The sequence below is a fragment of the Pan troglodytes genome, chromosome 2, assembly GCF_028858775.2.
Source record: "Pan troglodytes isolate AG18354 chromosome 2, NHGRI_mPanTro3-v2.0_pri, whole genome shotgun sequence".
Lineage (NCBI taxonomy): Eukaryota > Metazoa > Chordata > Mammalia > Primates > Hominidae > Pan > Pan troglodytes.
In genome coordinates, this window is record NC_086015.1 from 137,218,977 (window position 1) to 137,243,665 (window position 24,689).

The following is a 24,689-nucleotide window of genomic DNA, read 5'->3' on the forward strand; positions in this document are numbered from 1 at the left end:
TGGCACAGGAAAGTGGTCCTGGGGTCACTGCTATGTGGACCATCAAGGAAGGGGGAGGAGTGAAAGGGAAAGCCTTATTCCAGCAGGAGAAGGCTGGGGAGAGGAGATACCTGCCTTCTTTTACAGTTCTGTTTTGGCCAGAAGCTGCCACGGGACAGGGGCCCGGGCTTTAAGTGACTGCACTGACTTGAATTTCACTAAGTCAAGGGAAGACCTCATGATGCTCCAGAGGAGCAACCCGGCTCTGGGGAAGGCACCACTGCCTGCCTCCATCCAGGAAGAGTGGCCCTGGGGAGAAGATGGAAGCCAGCCCAGGAGCCCTGTCTCCAGACTATGGAGACAGGATGAAGGGGTTCTGCCTCCGCTCACTCTCTCTCCCCAGCTTCCAGTGGCTCCTGGCAGGCCCTGCCCTCTGATCTCCCACCTCCTCTGGCTTCTCGGCCCATCTTGTCTTCCTCTAACTTTGATATGCAGTCACTGAGGGATGGCGGGAAATGCTCGGAGGCCATAGAGCTCTGATCTCATCAGGGAGTCAAGGCCATTAAGAGCTCTGGCTCTTGTGGCCCTCATAAGACAGGAGATGCCTGGGCCCAGGGCTGCTGACCCACCTGCATGCCTGGGGCTTATCCTCCCTAGACTATGTATGGGGCAGGGGCCCCACAGCCTGGCAGATTGCACAGAACTCAATTAGAAGCACAGAGTTTGAAGGCAGACAGCCCTGCATACCTGGAGCAAGCCACTTGTACTCCTGAGCCTCAGCATCCTTATCTGTGAAGTGGGCATGAACATAGTACCTGCTGGCAAGGCTGCCATGAAGAGGCCCCCAGGTCAGGCATGGGAGGCTTTCAGCTCAGTACCTGGCACAAGTCAGGCCTCAGGAAATCTAGCTGCTCTCACTGTGCCCACTGGATCTTTGCTGTTTCATTTGCTGTTACCCGGCAGAAAGAGGCATTGCACCTATGTGCACATCTCAGCCCCCTGTTCCTCTGCTTCTCCTGGATCTTTTGGTCAGGGTGGTGCACAAGTGGAGTCTGATGGACCAGAACCTCCTGCTCACCTCATTCAAGCTGGAAATGAGACCCGATGAAGAACTGGAGAGCCCAAAGCGCTTCTCAATGGTGGTGAGGCTGCTCTTGAAGTAGGCGCTGTACAGGAGTTGGCAGAGCTGCAGGAGGCCTTGGCAGAGCACAAACACCTGGGGGAAGAGTGATGGGCCCGTGAGGTTTCTGGACGACAAGCCCTGGCGCCCTCCCAGCCATCTGTTAGGGGCCCCGGCAGGCTGACCTCTGTTTCCTCGCCTGTTATCTAGGAGCAGTTACTTCCCAGGGTCTCCAGGATGAAACGTCATCATTGCAACATTGTGTTGCACCCTACAGGAAGCACTCCCAAAGTGCTAGCCATTCCTGTTATTACTGCATTCTTATCACTGCTGTGATATGTGGCCCAGTGAAACCACAGGGTGTTGAAGATATGACAGGGTTGGGGACTCACCCCCAAGGGAAGGGCCTAACTGCTCAGCTGAGCATCTTGGATTATTCCCCAACAGCACCACAGTGCTCCACAGGCTGCACATCTGCCCTCCTCCTGTGCCCTGTGAGGGCTGAAGGCCACTCCCCATCCAATTCAGACCACTCTTGGGAGATGAACAAGCCCGGGTCACATGGATCCATCTCTCTTGACCTGTCTTCCATTCCCAACACCTGTCCTCTGAGGCCCACCTCTAATGCCTCCAGTAAGGCACCATGATGCAATCCCCAAAGCACCTGGTTTGAATGAATGTTCCCATCCACGTCCTCATCTCTTACCAGGACTATCTTGGCCTCTCAGGAATGTCTGTGACTGACTGTGCTTGCTGCCTGCTCAATGGATGATCAAGGCCCCAGGGAAGGGGCCAAGGCCATTTATCTCTGTATCTCACCTGGCCTCGTACCTGGTCCTGGGGTACTGAGTAAATGTGAGTTCCATGGTGGATGGGAACAGATAACACATCAGGGAGGGTAGGAGAAGGGTTTCATGATGTCCCTAGTTGGCTCCAGGCTGAGCTCTGGGCTCCCCCAGGTTCTCAGCTGTTGCGCTGGCTCCGAACAGGCTCTGAGCCAGGAGTCCTATTCTCAATCATCTCCTGGAAGGCGCCCCTCTGGGTGAGGTTTTCCTCCAGGGAAGGGTGAGTGCTGTGCCATTTCACAGTCTTCCAAAGCTCTTTCCATGAATGAACAGCTGGCATCACAGGAGAGCAACCGGGGCTCCACCTTCATTTCCATTTCCTTCCGAAGCTGCGCCTTCCTCTATAGGTGCCCTTGTTCCAGGTTGTGGGGTCTCCTTCCTGCCAGGGCAGAACCTTTGCGAGGCCAGCTTGGGATGTCAGACAGAGCCCAGAATTCACTGCCTATCCATGTGTCCATGCTCACAGCCTCCAGGTCTGGAGAGGTCTTTACACCCACAAAACCAGACACCTCTCCTGACTGCCACCTGAACCTGTGTGGCCACCCCACTCCTCCCAGGTGGTAGAAGGAAGCCTGCCTGTCTGGGGGCATGGTGGCACTCCACCCCTGCCATGCTAGAGAGGCTCCACTGGGCTTTCTTTCGTATTCTGAAATTCTTCTTAATATTTTATAATAATGTCATCCCACTCTCTTTTCACAAATGGGGAAACTGAAGTCCAGCAAGGGGTAATCCAAGTGCCCAACCCATGCCCTGTATGCAGTAGGCACTTTGGGGCTTAGATGCTAGTCACCTGACGCTTGGCATGGACCAGATCTGGACCTGCCTCTCATTCAACAGAGCAAGCTTAGCCAGAAAGGGTCGTGTCTCTGTGTAGAGATAGAGTTTAGAGTTTAGGGGGCATTAGTCTTTAGGGAATGGTCAGAGGAGGAGAATCTGGCGAGGCATCTGAGGTCAAATTGCCTCGTTCCTAGGTCTGGCCTGGACCAGGGAACAATCTCGGTTTGTGTGTGCTTTTCCCCCTTCTGTGCCCTGGGTTTTCCCAACTGCGAGGTAACTGGACAAAGTCAATGGTTCATAACTCAGCTTTGATTCAAAATCACATGGATGGAGAGGTGGGAGTGCCTTTGAAACATAGAGGCTAGGCCCAAGCTCAGATCTACTGAATCAAAATCAGCAGGAGTGAAGCCTCAAATGCTTTATTTGGAAAACTTCTACCAGCAGAGTCTGGGGGACAACGTGGTTTCCAGTCACCGGACTAGAAGACTCTTTCTGGCTCTGACCATCCTTGTAAAGGGTAAGATGTGAAAGATTAGAAAAAGGAAAGCAAGGCTGGGCGCGGTGGCTCATGCCTGTAATCCCAGCACTTTGGGACGTCGAAGCAGGCGGATCATGAGGTCAGGAGTTCGAGACCAGCCTGACCAACGTGGTGAAACCCCGTCTCTACTAAAAATACAAAAATTAACCAGGCGTGGTGGCACATGCCTGTAATCCCAGCTACTCGAGAGGCTGAGGCAGGAGAATCGCTTGAACCTGGGAGGTGGAGGTTGCAGTGAGCTGAGATTGTGCCACTGCATTCCATCGTGGGCGACAGAGCGAGACTCTGTCTCAAAAAAAAAAAAAAAAAAAAACAAGAAAAAGAAAAACAATCATAGAAATTCCCTAATCCATAGGAATTGCCACTATAAGGTTGAAGGAAAGACAAGAGCCACATTATAGGTTATAGATTATAAGAAAGCAGCACAAGACTGTGACAGTGATGGGGATGGGATTTGTCAATGTTCTGTCATTTTCCATGGAAACAGGGCACCAAAGCTCACTTGAACCCAGATTGTTCCCTGGTCCAGGCCAGACCTAGGAAAGAGACAATTTGACTTCAGATGCCTTGCCAGATCTTCCTCCTCTAACCAGTCCCTAAAGACTAATGCCCCCAAAGCCTGCCTGTAGACCCCTTCTCTGGACATGATCCATTCTGCACCTGCTCATAGGCAATCCCATTTGCCATAGGATGATGGCCTCCAATCTCAGTTCTGTACCCAGAACTTTCGCCAGAGTTTTGCAAGCAGGTCCACTCCACTGTCTGCTAGACGTATCCACCTGGACACTCCTAGGCCCCTCAAACTAATCACTTCCCAAATAGGACTCATCATCTTCCCCCATAAACTGCTCCCCTTTTTCCCTCATTCCCCATCACCTTCACTCAGTTTCCCAAGTCAGAAACCAATAATCCTTCTTGATGTCCCTCCTCCTCACCCTCTGGTGTTTGCCCCATCCCTCAGCCCCGTGGTCTCTTCTTGGTGTCTCCCACATTGGAGCCCTGCCTCTTCTACCGGTGTAAGCCTTGGCTCAGGCCCTCACCATCCCTCCTCAGATCACTGCAACAGCCTCTCACAGGTCCCCTGCTTGCTCCTCTCAAATCTTCCACCACACCACCCCAGGGGGAGCTTTCTCAAGCACAAACACGAGCAGGTCATGCCTGAATTGGCCTCTCTCACTGGCGTCCCATTTTCTATAAGGTAAAAACCAACACTGCTGTTAGCCAAACAGCTGTGTTGGTTTGTGAGGGATGATAGCCAAGATGCTACAGTCCTGGACCCAGCCTGCCTCCATATTTTCTGCTGAGACTGATCATATTTTGCAAAGATGGCCACACCAATCTCTCCCATCCACATACACCTCTTACAATGACACTCTATCAAGGGGTGGGTTCTGTGTTCTCTCCCTCTGAATATGGGCCAATCTTAGCTCCTTGCTTCTAATGAAGAGAAGTGATGCTATGTGACTTCCGAGGCTGGATCCTAAAAGTGGACAAAGAATCTGGCTGGCTCTTTCTCCCTTGAGACCCTTAGTACCCCCACATTACATCGTAAGGAAGCCCAGTCTTCCTTACTCATGGCGAGGGCACATGTTAATGTTCCACTGATAACTCGGTTCAGATTTTGGTCCTCAGCCAGCATCAACCACCAGACATGTTACTGAGCCAGCTTTCAGATGATTCCAGTCCCAGCCCTCAATGCCAAGTGAAGCAGAAATGAGCTATCCCCAATGAGCCCTGTGCAGATTGAAGATTTGTCAGATTTGTCAGCAACCTAAATGTGGCCATTGTTTTAAGCACCAAGTTTTGGATTGTTCTGGTATGCAGCATTAGACAGCTGCAGCACCTGCTGCCACCTTGCCCTTCAAACACATCAAGGTCACACTCTCAGAGTTCCCTGAAGGCACTATGTCAGTGCCTTTGCTCACAGTCTTCCCCTTCTTTGTCTGGATAACTTCCCCTGCCCTTCAGGAGCAGTGTGGGGCCCAGCATGGGGATCAGTTGTGTGTCTAGTTCAAGGTTGCTTCTAAAAATCCCAGCACCCTGTGCTGACTCCTGTACAGAGGCATCTGAAGGATTGGCACATGGCTGGTGGCAAGAGTAGCATCTGGCAGAGGAATGAGGGCTGTCATACAGCTTTGGGAGAGACGAGGGCTGGCTGGGGTAGTGGGTCTGGAAAGGCACCAAATTAGAGGCTCTTGCAAAGGCTGGCTTGACACCGCTGTCACCGATTCAACGTGAAAGAAGAGACGGGGCTATGTTTCCAGCCTGAGGGCCAGGAAGAGGTCAAAGGCATGCATGCATGGAAACGGGGGATCCAGAAGGAGGAGCGCATAAGGAGATCAAGGACTGTGAGTTCAGTTATGGAGCACTTGAGTTTCTGAGCATGAGGCTTAGAAAAACCAGTCTCCCTCCATCCAAATTAGTAATGAATTAACAGGAGTGACTAATCATCACCAACTTCTCCAGTTGTCTCATGAGAGGAAGATGGGGATGGCGGGAGAGGAAATTTGTCTCAGATCTTTTCCTGAAAGACATGCCTCTAAGTACAGAAATTCCCCCACTTTCTCCCCCGAGCTACTGGGTGAAAGACTCCAGCCAGAGCTGGCTCCTTTCCACATCCTCCACCCCCTCACAGAGCCAATCTCACCACCAGCTATTGGCCCCTGCAAGCCCTGTCAGGTCTGGGTGCCTCATGGGGGCCCTGGCAGAGGTGTTTGTATATATCTGGACCCCTTGGTTCCAGTGGATATGGAGAGGGATCAGATTGATGGCTGCAAGGTAGAAAAGGCAGGGAGAAAAGGCAGGGAAAAGGGAAGGAAGTGGATGGATGGTTCTGTCAGGGCCACTCAGGGTCACAGCCATCTGGCCCCACATACTAAGCTTATGTGATGGGACCATGACCTCGGCTGCTCGAACTTACCAAGTACCTCCTATATGGCCAGCATGTGACAGAGCAAGCAACACTTGACACCGTGCAGATAAACACAAGCCCATCCCTTGAGGAGGACACGGGTTCAAGAGTACATGGAGATGTATTGGTGGGAGGAAAAGGTTTGCTAGTTGGGTTGCAACCTACCCTTCCCCATTATTTAGGCAATATAGTGTTATAGTTTTTGATGATTTGAGTTTTGGAGTCAAACAGGCCTAGGTTCAGGTCTTGACTTTGTAAGCCATGGTGTGACCTTTGGCTACCAATGGGTCTCCTTGAGCAGCAGGTTTTCCCATTAGCAAGTGAAAACTATGATAACACCTGAGTTGTGAGGCTTGCACCACAGAATGTTGCAGGCCCCTGCCACCTGCCCGGCCCACACCTTGCCTGGTGAGTGCTCCACATCCTGGAGGGATATTCAGTAACTTGAAGCTACCTCCACTCCCTCCTCTTGCCCTCTGAGTAATTTAACTTCCCGGTTGCTTTCAGTTCTCCTGTAGTCTGAGAACCCTAGAATAGAATTTCCCACAATGTGTTACCAGAACATCACTTGCTTAAGATGCTCTAGACCAAAACAACTCCCTGGAGAAAACAAATTGGAAAACATAACATACTACAATCCTCCCTCACGAATACGTGCAATCACATTTGCATATTAAAGGTTCTGAGTTCCGTAGTAAAGACTTAGTTAAGTTGTTTAAGTCAACTTTCCCATGCTTCTTTAGCTATGTAACTCCCCATCCACACACACATCACCACTACTTTATAATAGATGCTAGCACTCTCCAGAATATACTTTATGGAAAGATAACACGTGCCTTTTATAAAACACCTTTGGTAGAATTTGAGTCTTGCAATTTCTTCACAAAAGGAAAAGAAAATGAAGATGAATTACACGGGCTGCAGTATCTTCTTTAAAATGGTATATACCATCATTTTCTATCTCCTCACTCGACTTTTTTTCTTTTCTCGGCATGTATTGCTTCCCCAAATTACATCATGCATTTGATTTCTCATTTATTGACATTTCCTCCCACCAGAATATAGACTTCATGGCGGAAATACAATGTGTGTTTTTTAGAACAAATTCACAGTGCATGAAATGATGCCCAGTTCAAAACTGGGGCTCAATCTTTGTCAAATGAACAATATGTCTATAAAATACTCTAACTGATAAGTCCAAGCTCCAGAATATACATTCTGGGAGGCTGCAGACTTGTTCCAGTGGTCTGTCTGCAATCATTTATACATTTGCCCCTTTGGTGCTGCTTCTGATCAACCTACAAGCCACACAACTTAAAAGGCACAAAACAGCATTTGTCAGTTCAGCTGCCCTACTTACTTACTTGGCTAAACCCAAACTGAAATAAGATTTGCAGCCATGTATGAAGGGACTTTCTACCGTGGTGGAAATATTCTACTTTTTAATTTTGTGGTGGTATTTATACAGGTTTATACATTTGTCAAAACTCAACAAATATTTAAAGTGTGTGCATTTTATTATATGTAAACTAGATACCTCAATAAAGTCGGCTAAAGAAGAAATTCATTTGAAAAAAGATTTGCAACCATGAGGTATTCAAAATAATGTTCTGGGGCTTTGAAGGGAATTTGACAAACGGTTTTTTGTTTTTTGTTTTTTTAATCATGAGCATTGGCAATGGCATTGGAATACCTTTGTTTATTCAAGAGTCCTATTTTGACAGGTTCAAAACCCAGGCAAATATCTAGGTTTGTGTGTGTGTGCTAATCTGAACATCTAGGTTGACAAAGGCTGTGCGTGTGTGTTAAGGTAAACACATCACTTGAGACACATCTTATAGAAGGAAGCTGGCAGAGAAACCCCACAGAGGACGAGCAACATTCTTGCAGGGCAGGGAGGGCAGGAGGCACTCAGGCTTCTAACTGTCAAGGCCATGCTCATGATGGCCTCATTCATTCTCCAATCCTAACAAACATATAAAGAGGAAGGAAGCGGGGAAACTGGAGTGGCCACGAAGTTCTTTAATAAAGAGAGAACTTTTTACCACCTGTGTCAAAGAGCTAAGAAAGGCTAAAAAGCTACTGAGATGCAAGGTAAATTTGGGGGTGTGGGGGACTTGGCCCAAGCCACGCTTCAGTGACATAAGTGAGATGACCATGGTGGATAAGCCACAGGACAAGGAGGGAGGCTCCCACAGCTCAGGATGAAGGAGGAAGCATCAAAGAACAGTCTAGACATGGCTTTTTTTGATCTACATGTTCATGTCTCTCTTTTCCAAACTAAACATCGGAACTACGATCTAACCATTGTTAGGTCACAGTGGCATCTAACCGTGGTTATAGGAACACCAGCGGAAGGTCTGAAATGTGATCCCCATAGGGTTATTACCTATTTAATGACTGACTGTGCTGTCAACCCACTCTGATGTTTTCCACACAAACCCCAGGGAAGGAAGACTAGAAAATTCAACTGATGTCTTATGTCCATGTAAACCAAAAATAAAATTCAAAGCCCCCCCCCCCCAGCCCCGCCACCCCCACCCATCCCCATTGTGAATGGACTTCCTCCTCAGCTAGAGTACTCTTAAAATTTAACCTGAAAGACTGGTTCAGGTCTCGACAGGAAGTGGGGGTCAGACAGACCTCATTATACCTCTCTGGCATTAACATCAACACAGACCTGAAGTCTGATAAGAAACATGTAGAATCGATTCTCTCTGAAGCCAGCCGGCTACCTGGAGGCTTCATCTGTCTGATAAAACCCTGGTCTCCACAACCTCTTATCGCAACCCAGACATTTCCTTTCTATTGTTCCCAGGTCTTTAGATAAACTCAACCAATGTCAATCAGAAAATTTTAAATCTACCTATAAACTGGAAGTCCTCCCCCCACCCCACTTCAAGTTGTCTCGCCTTTCTGGATCAAACCAATGTATTTCTTAAATGTATTTGATTGAAGTCTCCTGTCTCCCTAAAATGTACAAAACCAAGCTGCACCCTGACCACCTTGGGAACATGTTCTCAGGCCCTGTCACGGGCCATGGTCACTCATATTTGGCTCAGAATAAATCTCTTCAAATATCTTACAGAGTTTGACTCTTTTCATCGATATCCACTAGGGTGCAACTTCTCTGAGGTGATTCAATGTACTGGAAGAGTCCAGGAGTTGGAGGAAAACCATTCAGGTCAGGAGATGTGGCTGGACTGAGACACACAGCCGGTGACCTCTCAGTTTGAAATAACTGATTCTATCCCTAAATGGCAGCTATCTGCTTTCCCAAACAGGACTCTGACAGGGCAATCTGAATGAAACAGTTCTTCTAAAGGAAGGAAGAAAGGAGGGAGGAAAAGGGAGAAGAAAAGAACAGCACAGAAAAACCTTATTCTCACCCTCACCAAGTGTAAACCAAAAAGAAAATTCTAAGTATTCCCCCTCACTGCCCCAAGCATCTGAATGGACTTCCTCCTGGTCAGGGCACTCTTAAAATTTAACCTGAGAGACTGTTTCAGGCCATGACAGGAAGTGGGAGTATAATGAGGTGACATGCCTCATTATACCTCTCCAGCATTAACATTGACACAGTCTGTAAGCCTGATAAGAAACATTTTACAACCTATTCCCTCTGAAGCCTACTACTTGAAGGCTTCCTCTGCAAATAAGAACTTGGGTCTCCATAATCCTTTATTTTAACTTTACCCAGACTTTCCTTTCTATTGATCCCAGGTCTTTAGATAAACCCAACCAATTGTCAATCAGAAAATTTTTGAATCTAAACTATAGGCTGGAAGCCCCCACTGCAAGTTGTGCCGCCTTTCTGGACCAAACCAATGTATTTCTTGAATGTATTTGATCGAAGTCTCATGTCTCCCTAAAATGTATAAAACCAGCTGCACCCCGACCACCATGGCACATGTTCTCAGGACTTGCTGAGGGCTGTGTCACAGGCCATGGTCACTCACATTTGTAAAATATTTGAAGAGATGTATTCGGAGCCAGAGTTTGACTCTTTTTGTCAACAACAGGATGCAGGGAGGGAGAGTTCGGGGTACTGAGGACCATGCTGCTGTTCTCTGAAAGAGGGAGGGGACATCCATGTGCTGCTGGCTTTAGTCCCTCCCAACCTCTGAAAGTCAATTTGGCCTCAGGGGACATTCTGCTCTTCTGCTCTCTAGGCCGAGCTGACTGCATACCAGACAGGTGGGAACACGTGAGACAGGAGAACAGAGTCTGGAGACAAGGAACTTAAGGCCGGTTTGGGCTAACTTCCTAAAAGAGAAAACATCAAGGTCTGGGGGCAGGGAATCTAATGCCAATTAACACAAACTTCCTAAAGCTAAAGCAAAAGGGAAAACCCCATCTCCCCACTCTGAGTAACAAAGGATCAAAGGCTACTCTCCTTGCAACCCTCCACCTTCCACCACGTCTCAGATGGAAAAGGAGAGTGCCTTAGATTGGCCGGCGGGCCCTGCAGGGACCTACCCTTTATCTGCATATGGCGCCAATTCACCTCAGCCTTTAATTAGCCACAGGCCAAATCCTTCATTCAGATAAAGGGAAGAACCTCAAATGGTTACTTACAGCCCAGAAAACTTTATAACTGGGCCTTTGAGCTGCTTGCTAGGGCCCACTCCCACCCTGCGGAGTTCTTTCTTGCTTTAATAAATTCCTGTTTTCACTGCTTCATTCCTGCGTTTCATTCCTTTGGTACTTTGTTTCTGCATTTTGTTCAATTCTTTGTTCAAAATGCCAAGGACCTGGACAACTCATAGTCAAGACCCTCCAGTGGTAACACCCCTCTGAGACTTCCCTCTCTTGGGAAGAAGCATAACTGCACAACCACACTGACAACCCCCTGGATTTGAACAACACTGGACAGGCATCCAGTCCTCCCATTCCACAGTTAACTGGAACCCACCTATGGAATTAAAATCAATTTACATATCTTTCCACATTTTATTTTATTTTTTTGAATCAGTGTAACATGTGCATGTGTTTAAAATATCAAGTAGTGTGGAAGGGCTTAGAATGACAAAGCCCAACTCTACACTCAAGTCAGCCCACCACCAGTACCGCAGGTTGGGAATAACCCCCTCTGCTTTTAGTTTTTAGTTTTTCTGTTGATGACATCCACACATCTCAAAATAATACACTTGTTCTGCAGTTTCTTGACTTACCATTTTATGGTGCCTGTTACTACAGAAGAGGATTTAGCACAGTTATACTTGCAAAGCCCCCTTCTCCCTACTCCTCCCAACTTTTAATAGTTCTATCAGTATTTTTATTATCAGATCACTTTGTGGGAAGCAAACTGGGAGCCAGAGGAGCAGGGCTTCCCTCCTGGGCACAAACCTTCACACTGTGTGATAGTTCCGTTAATTCTAGGAGAGAAGGTTTCTTGTGTTTTCCGTGGGGTAAAGGGCTGTTCTATCTTAATCCCTTAATCCCACTTCTCCTTCTGCCACGTTCGCCAATTCTAAATCTGTTGCCTCTCCGGGCTGTGCCAAGCCCGTGGGCTCCCCGCTACTGCAGGCCCCGTGCACGCAGTTGACCACCTGTCTTCCTCCATTCTATTTTATCCATCAACACTTCCCAACCACTGTCCACCCTGCTGAAATTATTGAAATCTTTCATCCACTCATAGTCTCCCTCCTTCTTCAGTTTTTTGTCATTGATTTTTCTCCTTTTTCTTCATTAGTTTCATTATAATGAAGGTGTCAGAGAGGAGGGGAGACAAATGTGTTCAGTCAGCAATCTTGAATCATAAACCAATCTATTTCCTGGTGCTAAACCTAGCAGACAAATCATTCTGTCCCCAGTTTTTCAATGGGAAAAAGAAAGGCTTCAAGAAATATGTACTTGTCAGTGGACTAGGCTGTCAAACCAAAAAATATACCGAACCCTTCCTCTCCTCCCACTACACTCATGAGTCCCGATACCACCTTTACTTGACTAAGTCTTCCAAAATGCCTGGTGTGTCTCCAACAGATGGCAGGTGGCCTGAGAGTGGTGCTGGCTCTGGGTGTATGCCCATCTCCACTTCTCCATTGCACTGTCTCCATTCACACAACTCATTCTTGGTCCTGGCTGGCAGTTCTCCTCACCTGGGAGGTGAGGCTTGGGGCTCAAGAGGCCAATAAGGATAAAGAAGTGAACTCAGAAGGGTGACTCCTGGCTGCTTCCCAGTGTCATCAGACATGCAGGCATCTGGCTAAGCATAGTGGCTCACTGCTGTAATCCCAGCACTTTGAGAGGCTGAAGCGGGCAGATCACCTGAGGTCAGGAGTTCAAGACCAGCCTCGCCAACATGGTAAAACCCCATCTCTACTAAAAATACAAAAATTAGCCAGGTGTGGTGGCAAAGGCCTGTAATACCAGCTACTCAGGAAGCTGAGGCAGGAGAATCGCTTAAACCTGGGAGGCAGAGACTGCAGTGAGCCAAGATCGCACCACAGCACTCCAGCCTGGGTGACAGAGCAAGACTCCATCTCAAAAAAACAAAAAAACAAAACAAGCAAAAAACAAAACTGCAGGCATCTGAAGGTGGGCAGGCTTCTAGGTTGGCTCCTCTGAGGTGCATCTGAAAGATCCTCGGAGCTGAAGCAGGGAGTAGCATCCTTCTCCCTGTCCCCAACCCCTAAAATGAAGGAAGCAAAGCAAGAGTCCAGTGCATTCTAGAATAAAAGCCCTCCATCAGCCGTTGGCCTGCTCACCCCTCCTGTCCCTTCTGCAGGGTGTGGCTGTGAATCTAAACCATGGCCCAATGCCCCAAAGGGGAATGACTCTTTCAAGAAGTGATTCAGGAAATCCAATATTTTCCCATGCAGGAAGAATGCCTGCACGAGATAAAGTTCAGAGATTTAAAATAGCCAGCCTGGGGTCAAAGGTGGTGATATTCCTCATAGCAATGACAAAAGGTATCTTTAGTATTATTCATTTTATTATGAATTAGAAAAAGCCTTTGATAAGACATGGTCCTGTGGGTCATTGGAGATATAAAAATCAGAACAATCTAGGAAGAAACACATAGATTTCCATCACAGCTTCCTTGTTCCTTAAGAGGGGAGTGGCCAGGCTGTGGAGCTGGGCCTGAGACCCTGCCTGGGAGGGGAGGCTGCAGGGGGCCGGAAGAGCCAGGCCTCCAACAGATCTCTCACTGCTCAGTGTAACTCTTCCCCTTTCTTCTCTCCAGATTCCCCTTGCCAGCCTTTACTGCCCACAAAGTTGACCTTACTGTTTGGCAGAGTTCCGCAATATGACTGAGCAAAGGCACCCTCTGAGGCCTATGAGAACAGCTTCTGGGAGGACTGGCACATCTGTCCTCAGTGGAGGCCACAGGAAACCACAACAGGCACAGAGAAGCAAACTGCAAGGTGGATTCTCTTTCCACCTTTAACACTGCCTGGGGAACCCTGGTTAAGGGAACTCTCTGAGCAAAGTCCTGACCAAATCGGACTTACCCAGGATCTCTTGACCACTTTTTTAGTTTAGTACACTCAACTTCAGCAAAAATCACTTGAAGGTCATCATATAAGATACAATTTAAATGGACACTGGAAATCCCAAACTGCATAATTCTGTAGTGTTTGTTGTTATTTTGTATTTTTGCACCTTGTGTTATTATGAACTTAAAAAAGCCTTTGATAAGACAGGCTCCTGGGGGCCCTTGAAAGAACAAAGGTCAGGACAACCTGAAAAAGAAACAGATCTCTACTGCAGAGGCATTGTTTGAAGGAAGATAGAGCACAAGAAAGGGAGGTAAAAAAAATTCTTAGCTCCTAATAACACCAGTCATCCTAAAAAGCTTTGTATTGTGGCTGTGATAGGGACAGGAGGCAGAAAAATTCCAGGCAGGCAGAAGAGGGCAGGTCCCTGGCGAGGGCCCCACCCTCAAGCCTGGAACTGTGGCCCAAAGTGAGAACTTACATTCCTGTTTTCCGGCTTGAATGTTGCCTTTTCCATAACCACCCATGGCCCGCCCTGCACCCCCATCCTGAGCCCATAAAAACCCCAGGCTCTGCCAGCAGAGGGAGGAGAAACAGCTGGACATCAGAGACTACAGTTGGATGTTGGAGAGAAGCATCTTGACTTCAGAGGGACAGTTTGACAGCGTAGCTTCAGAGAGGTGTCTGTCCAGGGACAGCTGGACTCCAGGGAATATTACCTTCCTGTTCCCTTTTCAGCTCCCCTTCCAGCTGAGCCACTTTCATTGGCTGTTAAATCCCCTGCATTTGCCATCTTCAATCTGTTTGTGCAACCTTATTCCTCTTGGACGCCAGACAAGAATTCAGATGTCATGAGTGTGGGTGCAAAAGGCTGTCACACTGACCCTGCACTGAGCTGTTAACACTTAAGCCGTCCACAGATGGGCTAAAAGGGCACTGTAACATTCCTTCTGGGGCTTCAGGGGTCATGGGCACCCCACCTCCAGATGCTGCCATGGGGCCCACAAGGAGTTTTGCTCCTGCTGGAGCCCAAAAGCACTAGCCCCAGAGCTCTTGCACCCACTGACCTGTGCTACCCCTCCACAAGGAGTAGAACACAGTGGACTTCAGTGAGTGGAATTCATCCTTGCCAGTGACGAAGCGACCAGCTAGGTCCAGTGCCCGTGCACTCCAGTTCCCACACATGAAGGGGTAAGGGAAATATCCTGCTTCCGTTGTTTTGTGTTGTGTTTCTTTTCTAATGGTGCCCTGTTCAAAGCTCAGTAGTAGGAATGGAGCATGTGGATAGCTGGAGTGGTGAGGTCTGTGAAAGAAGGTGAAAGGGAAGCTCACAAGTGAAAGATTGCCCCACGGCAGGGGGCCAGGGTCTGGGCTTTAGATACCATAGATTGAAAAAAAATTCTGGAAGAGATGAAACATAAGCATGTGAGACAAGATGAATTTTCCAGGTCAACTGGAAGCCTGGTTTCCCAGAAGAAAAAGACACTTGAAAACATAATTATCACGGATATTTATGTAAATATGTGTCCAATTTCTTCTTTAGAAATTCTCCAATTAATTTTTTTTTTAAGCCAGAAACATTTTCATCAAGTGCCATCTTGTCTTTCTGGGAACTTGGCAGTAATTTGTTAGGTTGAAAAGAACCTGCTTTGCATCCATTTATGGCAGGCATAGGACATTCAGACCTATTAGATATTATTCAAACATCAATATGGAAACTTCATTATTTTATATTCTTCCTACTCTTTGTTCTAATAATAGGATGGGATGTCAATATTTTTTCTTGCATCCTGGAAGAGTTTGAAGATTAAGCCCTTCTCTTCCTGCCTTCAAGGAAAGAGAAGCTAGTTTTTCAGAGTGAGAAAGTGGGGCTTGGGGACATGGTATCAGAAGAGCTAGGATCTTAGGAGCTGACCCCAAGGAATCCAGTCAGGAAAGGAGGGACCCTGCAGTCCAAGAAGGCTGGGTGTTGGCTGCAGGGAAGCATGGGGGGCATTTATTTTCTTCCCATCAACTCATTGATTTACTTATTTCTGTCTCCCCACTTGTCACTCTTGGTCACTCTGTATTTTCTGTGTCTGGCTGACTATCTGAGATATAATAAATGTTTAATAAATATTCGCTGAATAAAGTTAATCCTCATATCAGCCCTGAGAGGTACATGTGATCCCTTTTGTTTACAGTTGAGGCACTGAGGCTCAGGGCAGAGTTGGCAAATAGTAGCAGGCTACTGATGCCAAATCCATCACCTTGCTCCACCATGCTGCCTGGGGTGAGCGGGAATGTGCTACCGAATTGTTTTTACCAAGACTGCCAGTTACCTCAGTGCCATGTCCAGTGGGCCCTCCAACAATGGCTTTACCTACCTTCTGCAGGGTTCCCCTTGCCATTTGTGATGTCACTTGCTGTCCCCGTGTTCTAGCTCTCTCTCTCTGACTGTTCCTTCTTTGAAATCCTTGTGGCAGCCCTCTTCCTTCTCCCCACATGATGTTGATGGTGTCTGGGTTCTGTCATTAGTCCTGTGCCCATCTTCCCCCATGTCTCCCATGGGTGTCCTGCTCATGCACCCTTGGGGGGAAGCTGGGCTTCACACTGAAGTCTGCCAGGCCTCGTATCAAACTGCATCTTACACATTTCAACTCTGACTTCCCCTCAGTTCCTCAAATCCATGCCCCCAACCATTGTTGGGACCTCACACTGTCTCCTCCCCATTCCAGTTCTTGCCCCGCTTCTTCCAACTCCAAACCAAGCTCCAAGTCCACTCTGCACGCTCCACCTGCTTGGCCACCTCCAGTCCAGGTCCCAGTCAGCTCTCATCTGGCCAACTATCATGACTTCCTACCCGTTTCCTACTCTTTTCTTCTGATCTATTCTTTAACCAACTGCCAGAGTAATCTTTCAAGAACTTTACTGACGTATAACACTCATCTTTTAAAAATGCATAAATCATAAGAGTACAGCTTGAAACATTTCACAAGCTAGGTGCACCCGAGGGACTGGTACCCAGATGAAGAAAGAGATCATCATCAGCTTCCCAGAAACCCCTAGAGCCCCTCTCAGTCACCACACACCTCCACCTCCAGGGGAGCCAGTCTTTTGACTTCTAACAGCAAAGATGAGTTTGCCTGTTTTGTACTTTATATAAATAGAATCATATAGTATGTCAGCACGATCTTCAAAAATGGAGATCAGAGCCTGTCACAGCCCTGTAAAAACACTCCAATGGATTCCCCCCACCTCAGATCAAAATTCAGGCAAAGCACCCCTACTCCTCCCCCTGTCACTGAGCTCCCCACCACTGTGGCCGCCTCTCCATACCAAGCTACTTACATCATTGCTTGAAAACAAGCAGTAGAAATCTGTAGCTGAGTGGAAAATGCATGGCCCTCCTCAGGTGATGTTTTGTCTCAGAGTCTTTGTGGGTGGGGGCCATCCCCACTGCCTGGGGTGAGCTTCTACTTATCCGTCTTCCTGGTAGTAAAGAATGTCCCTCCTGTTACCCGGTCTCTATTGTTCCTTCAGGGCACTGAGCCCAGATTGCAATTACAACCACCATGAGTGTTTAGGGCCCCACATCAATTCTGTCACCCAGGACACACCTGTGGTGCCAGCAAGGCAGAGGAGGGAAATGACCAAAGAAGCAGGGAGTAATCTTCTCCACAAACAATGACGAATGATTTCAGAAGAAAAGAATAAATGTCAGCGAATGACCCCACTGGTTACCTAGGCACTCATACGCCATAAGTGAGTGAATATAAAATTAACAAATTGGGTTGTAAATTCATTGTAGAAACAGGTATTTTCCTTCTATTGTATCCATTTATCTCCCCCCAAATTTCTGCAGGAATAGTAAGTTATTCAGCAAGCCCTTGTCGACATTTTAGGGCCAGCTCCATACCAGAGCTCCCAATACAACCATCTCCATTTGGAGAATTGGAGCCAGTTTTGACTCTTGGCCTTTTCAAGGTTTTTCTGTAGCAGGCAAGAGACTGGAGACTCACTCCTCTTTGCAGTGAGGAGGAGAGGGCGTCCTTGGGGCTGGTGGTGAACAGCCCGAGGAGGTTTCATCAAGAACAAGTTAGTGCCCTGGCAGGATGGGGAAGGAGCCTTCATCTGGGGGAACCTCTGCCTGGGGGTGGCCTAGGCCCACCCACCACCTTTGGCAGCAGCCACTCTGAGAAGACCTCCCAACAAACCACAACACACTCGGCCTTTTCAAAGCCACAGTGGGGGTCTGAGAGCAAAGCTTCAAGAGTCTGTAATCAGACCCAAAACAACAGATGCTTAGAAGCAGGGCGGGCAGGCTGCCCACCCCATGAGAGCAGAAGGTAGGACAGACGTGCATGGACGCCTGTCGGCTCTCCCCAGTGCTCTGCTCTGACAGTGGAGTTGCTCCTGAGGCTACGGCATTCCGGAGTCACACATGCTACAGACAGGCTAGCTTAGCCTCCCGCTGAACCTCACGACACTGGCAGAGGCGGCGGCTCCCCTGCAACAGCCTGCTGCTGACAGACATACCTTCTGGCATGGGAACATTTCCACACCCCAGTCTGGTCACCCTGGCATTCCCCTGCCTGCCGAGAGATCTGGGATTCATGACCACAGGCTGTCTTCCAAGACCTCATCATTCCAAAAGTGATGAGCAGCCCCCTGAAAACTGCGTCCCGTATACAGCAAGTCTTTGGCAGCCAGGATAAAGTGGTCAAATAAACAAAATAAAAACCCAGTGTGCAGCACAGTAGGTTCCCTCCACACGGGAAAATCGCACACTTCTGTGGTCACTCGTCCCAGTTTTTCTGGTGGCAGGTAGAAGGATGGCAGCAGGAGAAGGCTTTGTCCAACATTCAAATCTCTCTGTCCTATGGGATACTTCCAGAGAAAGTCCTCCCTAAGTGCTAAGCTCTGAGCACAATTCCAGATTCCACTTGACCTCCTGTGGATCATAAGAGGGTCACATAACCGACTGTCTTGGCTTACCAATGATCAAGAACAAAGTACCAAAGACACACACCTGAAGGGCCGCATCTCCTGGATATGTCCATCCTCACCACACCCTGGGGATCTCCACTTCCCTCCCCAGAGTGCCTCTCACCTCCAGCCCCAAAAGCAGCCCCCAGCACTCTTTGCTATGATCCCCACGGCTGGTGCCACCCTACTCCCTCTGCCTCTGCAACTCAAAGCAAAATGCTGAGGACATTCTCTGCCCCCAGTCTCCTTGCTAGGTATCACAGGTCAAATCATGCCTCCCATAAAGATATGTGGTGGGTTTAACCCCCGGTGCTCATGACTGTGACATTATTTGGAAATAATAGGGTTTTCACAGATGTAATCAAGTTAACATGAGACCATGCTGAAATCAAGTGGGCTCTAATCCATTGCCTGGCATTCTTACAAAAAGAGGAAATTTGGATACAAAGACACACAGGGAAGAATACTATTTGACAATCGAGGCAGAAGCTGGAGTAGGGTGTCTGCAAGCCAAGGAACACCACAAGTTTCCAACAACTGCTAGAAGCAAGGAGAGAGTCCTGGAATGGGTTCCCCCTCAGAAGGAACCAACTCTGCCAACACCTTGCCTTGCACTTTGAGTTCCAGAACTGTGAGAGAATACATCTCTGTTGTTTTTAAGCCACCAAGTTTGTGGTATTTTTTAAATGGCAGCTCTAAGAAATGAATACCCAGGCCAGAGGTTTGGCCTGAAGGCAAGGGTAAGGGCATGAGCTTTGTTGAGAGACCTGAATTTGATTCTTGACTTTGCCCAGTATTACAGACTGTAAAATGATGGGCAAGTTACACTATTTATGTTAAGCTTCAGAATTCTCACATGTGAGGTGGTGATAACAGTAGTGACTGTCTAGGAGTGTTTGGAGACATTATAAAGCCCTAGCTCACAGCCTTGCTCACGGTGCCGGGGAGGTGCTGGCTGTCTTATGCCAGGGATCGCTCATCAGAAAACCTGCCTTCAGCAAGAGCCGCCTCCTGCTCTATACAGGCAGGCTCCAGGAGGTGCACAGCTGCAGCAGGAGACGTGCCATGGGATCCCCTTGGTTCCATGGCAGAATCCTGTCCCTTCCAGCGCAGGCTTCCCATTTCACCTTTCCTAGGCCCACCACACATTTCCTCCTCCAGCTCTGGGGAGAGTCTGCTTATCCTTTTCTGGGCTCTCAGGTGACTTAGGAAGCAGTCACTTTATTTTTAAATTCTTCAAGTCCCTCCAAATTTGCTTGCTATTTCCTTAATTCGTCTGTTACTCAGTTAGTGTTTGCTGGAGACAGACGTGGGGACAGCCAGGCCTCCTGTGCCTGCCACCCATGTCCTGCCTCCCCCTGCTCCCACCCCTTGACCTGTCTTGCCTTTGGGCTCCACTCCCCTGCGTGGGCATCCTCTTTTCTCATTCCCAGGCGCTTCTGTCCACACTGGCCTTTTGTCCACACCTGGAGGGTTCTCACTGTTCATGTCCCATGAGCGTCTTCCTCAAATGCACAGACCTGTCCTCTGTGTGAGCCACGTAGCTACAGGAAGCCCAAACAAACTGAAGGGGGCCTTCCTTTTCCCCATAAGTCAAACCTTTTCCTCTCCTTCCTCTCGAAGCTGTCATGCAGAATGGCGCCCTGCCTTCTCTGCTGATGGCAAATTCTTGCAACCACCAGAGTGGGTCTACAGACATTTCTCCACCAACCAGTGAATGGCTATTCACCGATTCTTCCAGATCCTATAAAGGACAAGGCTCCAGGTTGATTTGCTTTTCCAGACTCATTCTAAACCTGTGCCTCCCAGCACACATCCCTGGAAGAGGCCTCTTCCCTGGCATGGCCGGCTCAGGAAGGTGGTGGCAGCTGTCACACTGACGTTTTGCCATACCTCCATATCTGGATCCTGACTCCTTGTGTATTCTATCTCTCTGCCTAGAGCACTCTCTTGCCCCCTCTCTGGCCTTCTTGCCTGCCTAGCTCTGACTCCATTGGCAGCTCTGTTGGAACACCGCCTCGCCAGGATGCCTTTCCTGATCCCTTCTCTAGGTTACTCCTCGGCTTACAGGCTCCCCCAGGGACCTGCGAGCCTCTCTCTACCATCACACCTGTGATTCCAGGCCAGGCATGGCTTACATGGAGATACACTCCTGAAGATCGCAGTTCAAAACACACACTGTTCAAGACTTATCAGGAAATGGATGCTGGGTCTCCCTGTGATGACTGAAATGGTGCTTTCCTCTGGCAGCGATGCACACAGTTTACAATTCCCCTGGCCTGCCATTTTGGAGAGATTTTATCAGGGGCTGTGTGTGAGTATGGGTGGGTGTATTATTGCTAATTTTGCCCAGAAGGAACATTTGAAATTATATGGTAAGCAAGTATTTATTGATTATTATTCCAGACCAAGCACATTCATGGGCGACCAAGGGCCGAGCAGGGCTGCCTCCCCCAGCCCCCCAGGGGCATACTATTACTAAGATGAGGCACATGCACAAAATAGTGACAGCTACTCTCAGGGTGATATGGCAGATGCCAAGGAGAGGTACAAGTAGTGGTGTCAGAGGGGCTCGGAACACAGGAAGATGAGGAGAGATCCCTGGAAAAGTGAGGCTGGAGCTGGGGTTTTGAAGACGAGGAGAATTTCAGAAAGTGGGTAGGAAAAAAGGGGTCATCCCTAGTCCTAGGAGACAAGATGAGGAGTGGAAAAATGTAAGGGTGATTAGAGGTCTGAAAAAGATTGAGTTAGTCTGAGAGAGTTCCAGGTAGGTGAGAAGAGAAAACCAAGTCAGAAAAAGGGTTGGTACCTGAGAGAAGCTACAGAATTTTATCTCCATCTGGCCATCACCGAAGACTTCTGAGCAGAGATAATGCATGTCAAACACTTTAGAAAGAGGAATCTGTAACAGACTAGAGGCACAGAGGCCACGCAAGATCTTGGGACAAGGCAAAAACAAAACAAAACAAAAAAAACCCTCCAGTCAGGCGGTGGCAGTGGCCAGGGGACAGCAGAGGGAGAGACACTGAGGGGAGGCAATGGCCGATGACTAGGAGATGTGGGGGATGACGAGTGCATATCTGAGTCCAAGAGAAGGAAGGGTGACATCAGGGAAGCAAGGAGCTCAAGATGCCAGGGGGAGCCGGGCGAGTGCGGGGAGGCAGCTTGAGGCTGTGGGGCTGGGAGACCAAGTAGAGATGTCCAGGGAGGCACTGGGAGTGTGGGAGCACATGCAGATGCAGTCAGGCCAGGGACATGGGTCTGAGTGGTCCTCTCTTCAATTCCACAGAAAGGAGGTCACTGAGGAGAGGGGTCAGGGAGGTAGGGATGGGGGTGCATACAGCAAAGGGAAAAGGGCCGATGGGAGGTGTTGAGGGAGAAGCTAGGCACTTTCTGACCACCTAGGGCAATAAGACCAGTTCTCTCCAGCCTTGTAAACAGATTGTGACAACTTGAGTCACACACCTGGGGAAGGCGGTGCAGGGAGCTAACTGGCAGGAGCATTAGAAATAGATCACTGGGTTTTAGCCTGTGGAAACTCTAACTCTAGGGAAACTAACTCTAGGAAAAGGCAGCCTCAATTCTGTCAACTATTCAACCTCACACCCTGGAAGAAAAGGTAAGGTCCCTTCTGGTGCACATGGAATCCAAGACCAATCCCCAATTTAAAATGGCAACCCAGTCGCAACATTTGGGATTTTGAAATAAACTCCCCTTGGGCTTTACACAATGTTGGAGCTCCCTGAGCCAGACTGTAGGTAAGGTAAATGTCTTGTCTTATTATGTCTGCTACCTTTTGCTTCTGCTCCCTGAGACCAGAGCTTCGTGCCTTGTTAAACTCTGCACATCTGCACATTTCTCTTGCTAAGATGGAGGGCTTGCCTGAAATACAGCCGCAAGGATACCTGTTCCTAACAGAACTTCTCTTGCTAAATTAGCAAGAAAGCAGGAGGACAAAGGCCTCATCACTTGGCATATGTTCTAATACATCTGATCTCTGGCTTCTGAGAAAGCAAGGATCTGGAGCCTCATGGGGGCTGTTGGTGGGTGGGTCCACACAGAGTCTTTGGTCTTTTTTTTTTTTCTGAGACAGAGTCTCACTCTGTCTTCCAGGCTGGAGTGCAATGGCACGATCTCAACTCACTGCAACCTCTGCATTCAAGGGATTCTCCTGCCTCAGCATCCCAAGTAGCTGGGACTACAGACCCACGCCACCGTGCCCAACTAATTTTTGTATTTTCAGTAGAGGTGGGGTCTCACCATGTTGGCCAGGCTGGTCTCAAACTCCTGGCCTCAGGTGATCCACCCGCCTCAGCCTCCCAAAGTGCTGGGATTACAGATGTGAGCCACCACGCCCAGCCTTGTCTAGTCTTTAGATGGGAGGAGTCTGCTGTATCACTGGAGGCTGCACCGGACTGGACTTTTCTCAACAGAGGGCTGGCTGCTCCTTCTGTGACCTCACCTCTTTGACTTTTCCCTGTGTCTCCCAAGGCATTTTCTCCTCCCTTTCCCCTCTGTTTGCCTTCCCCCTCTCTCTACTCCTCAGATCAGCAAAGACAGGGAAAGAGGGTGAGAAACATCTGCAGGGTCTGGGTAAGGAAAGGTGGGAGAAACGGAATGAAAGGTGAGAGTGAGGGGCTTCAGTCAATGCTACAGAAAATACCCAAATCCCTTCTCAGAAAAGCTCCCCCAGGTTCCAGGCTGATGTGAGAGAGGAAAGGAAACTGTTACATGCAGAGGTCAAGGCAGGAGATCAAGAGAGGCATGCTTGCTCCTCTCCTATCAGAAATCCGTGTTTAGATGATAGCAACAAGAACTTCCTCTCTTCCACCCCACCGCCATGACCCCAGGGAACAAGGCGAGTAGACCACAGCGATCGCCACCCTCGTGAAAGGGATTGGTCACTCAGGACATCAAGGTCTTCTCTGCACCTTGAAATGTTTACTTAAGGCATGGAAAATAAGGGCAAGAGTAGCCACAAAGGGGACCCCCACCAGCCAGTTTCTCAAATTCCTTGCTTACCTACAGTATTTAACTTGAACCTATAAACATCATTAGTGAGAACACTCCTGACTCCAGCCTCCCAAAACGTTTGCCATTTCCAAACTATCTGGGGGCAAAAAGACAGAAATGGAACTCAGCCTAGCACAGCAAGCCTGTGTGCTGTGAGCACTCCTACAGACTCTCCAAATTCCAATATGTGGTGGTCTCTCCCTGCTGAGAAGGCTCCATCCTCAGCACCCTCCTGCCTCCTGGCCCAGGGGTTCTCAGGGACTGAGGTTCACAGCCCTCAGCTTTTGCCCCAGGCCACAGCAGAAAGCTCTGGGAGGCCTTCCCTGGCAAACCTAAGATGCTCCTGAAGTTCCTCCCATCAATGACAGCTCCTACATTTAGAAGCTCATGTTCCCTGGCAACCATTTGAGTTGAATATCCATTACTTCCCACAAATCACTTTAATGAATAACTTGGCCACCAGAATATCACAGCCGCCTCAGTGAGTGCTGCATATGAATCACTGCCCTGAGATGTGTTTGCCTCAGAGCAGATGTTCTTGAACTTTAGGGTATATTGGAATTACCTAGAGGGCTTGTTGGAGCAGTTTTCTGGGCCCCACCTCCAGTTTTTCATTCAGTAGGTCTGGGATGGGGCCCAAGAATTTGCATTTATAATAAACTCTCATGTGATGATAACACTGCTACTCCAGGCACCGTACTTTAAGAACAACCACCTTAGACCCAAATAGGTCTTCCTGAGCTCTAACCTAAATCTTTCCTTGTTGATAACTCTTTCTTGGAAACAAGGCTAAACCTCTTGTGCAAATCTATTGCATAAAACAGGGCAGCTAAAAAAAAAAGTCTTTCTCTGGGGTAAAATTGATTCAATTCCTTTATTTCTCTGTACTCCCCTTGGCCATCTGCCCATCTGGGCATGGGAACTCCACACGGAGGGTCTGGCAGCACTGTCGGTGTGGGCCAGGAGCATTCCGGGACTGATCCGCTTCCCAACTACTTTGAACATTCCGCTTCCCTCACCTGGAGTTCTCAAAGGCAAGTGCAAGGGAATGTGGTTTCATCATCTACACCTGGTTTGTTTTGTCTGGGACTTCTAC

The 24,689-nt window shown here is 48.5% G+C and overlaps 1 protein-coding gene across 4 annotated transcripts in view; it reads right to left on the reverse strand.

Annotated features, from left to right (window-relative positions):
* SLCO2A1 (solute carrier organic anion transporter family member 2A1) overlaps positions 1-24,689 on the reverse strand; it is a 105,175-nt gene that overhangs the window by 46,132 nt on the left and 34,354 nt on the right. For all 4 annotated transcript variants that reach the window (XR_010155056.1, XM_016939940.4, NM_001280332.1 and 1 more), the window contains 1 exon segment: positions 1,058-1,195. Coding sequence is in view for 3 of the 4 variants with exons in the window: in XM_016939940.4 (XP_016795429.2) it covers positions 1,058-1,195 (138 nt within the window). In the remaining variant the exon portion in view is untranslated.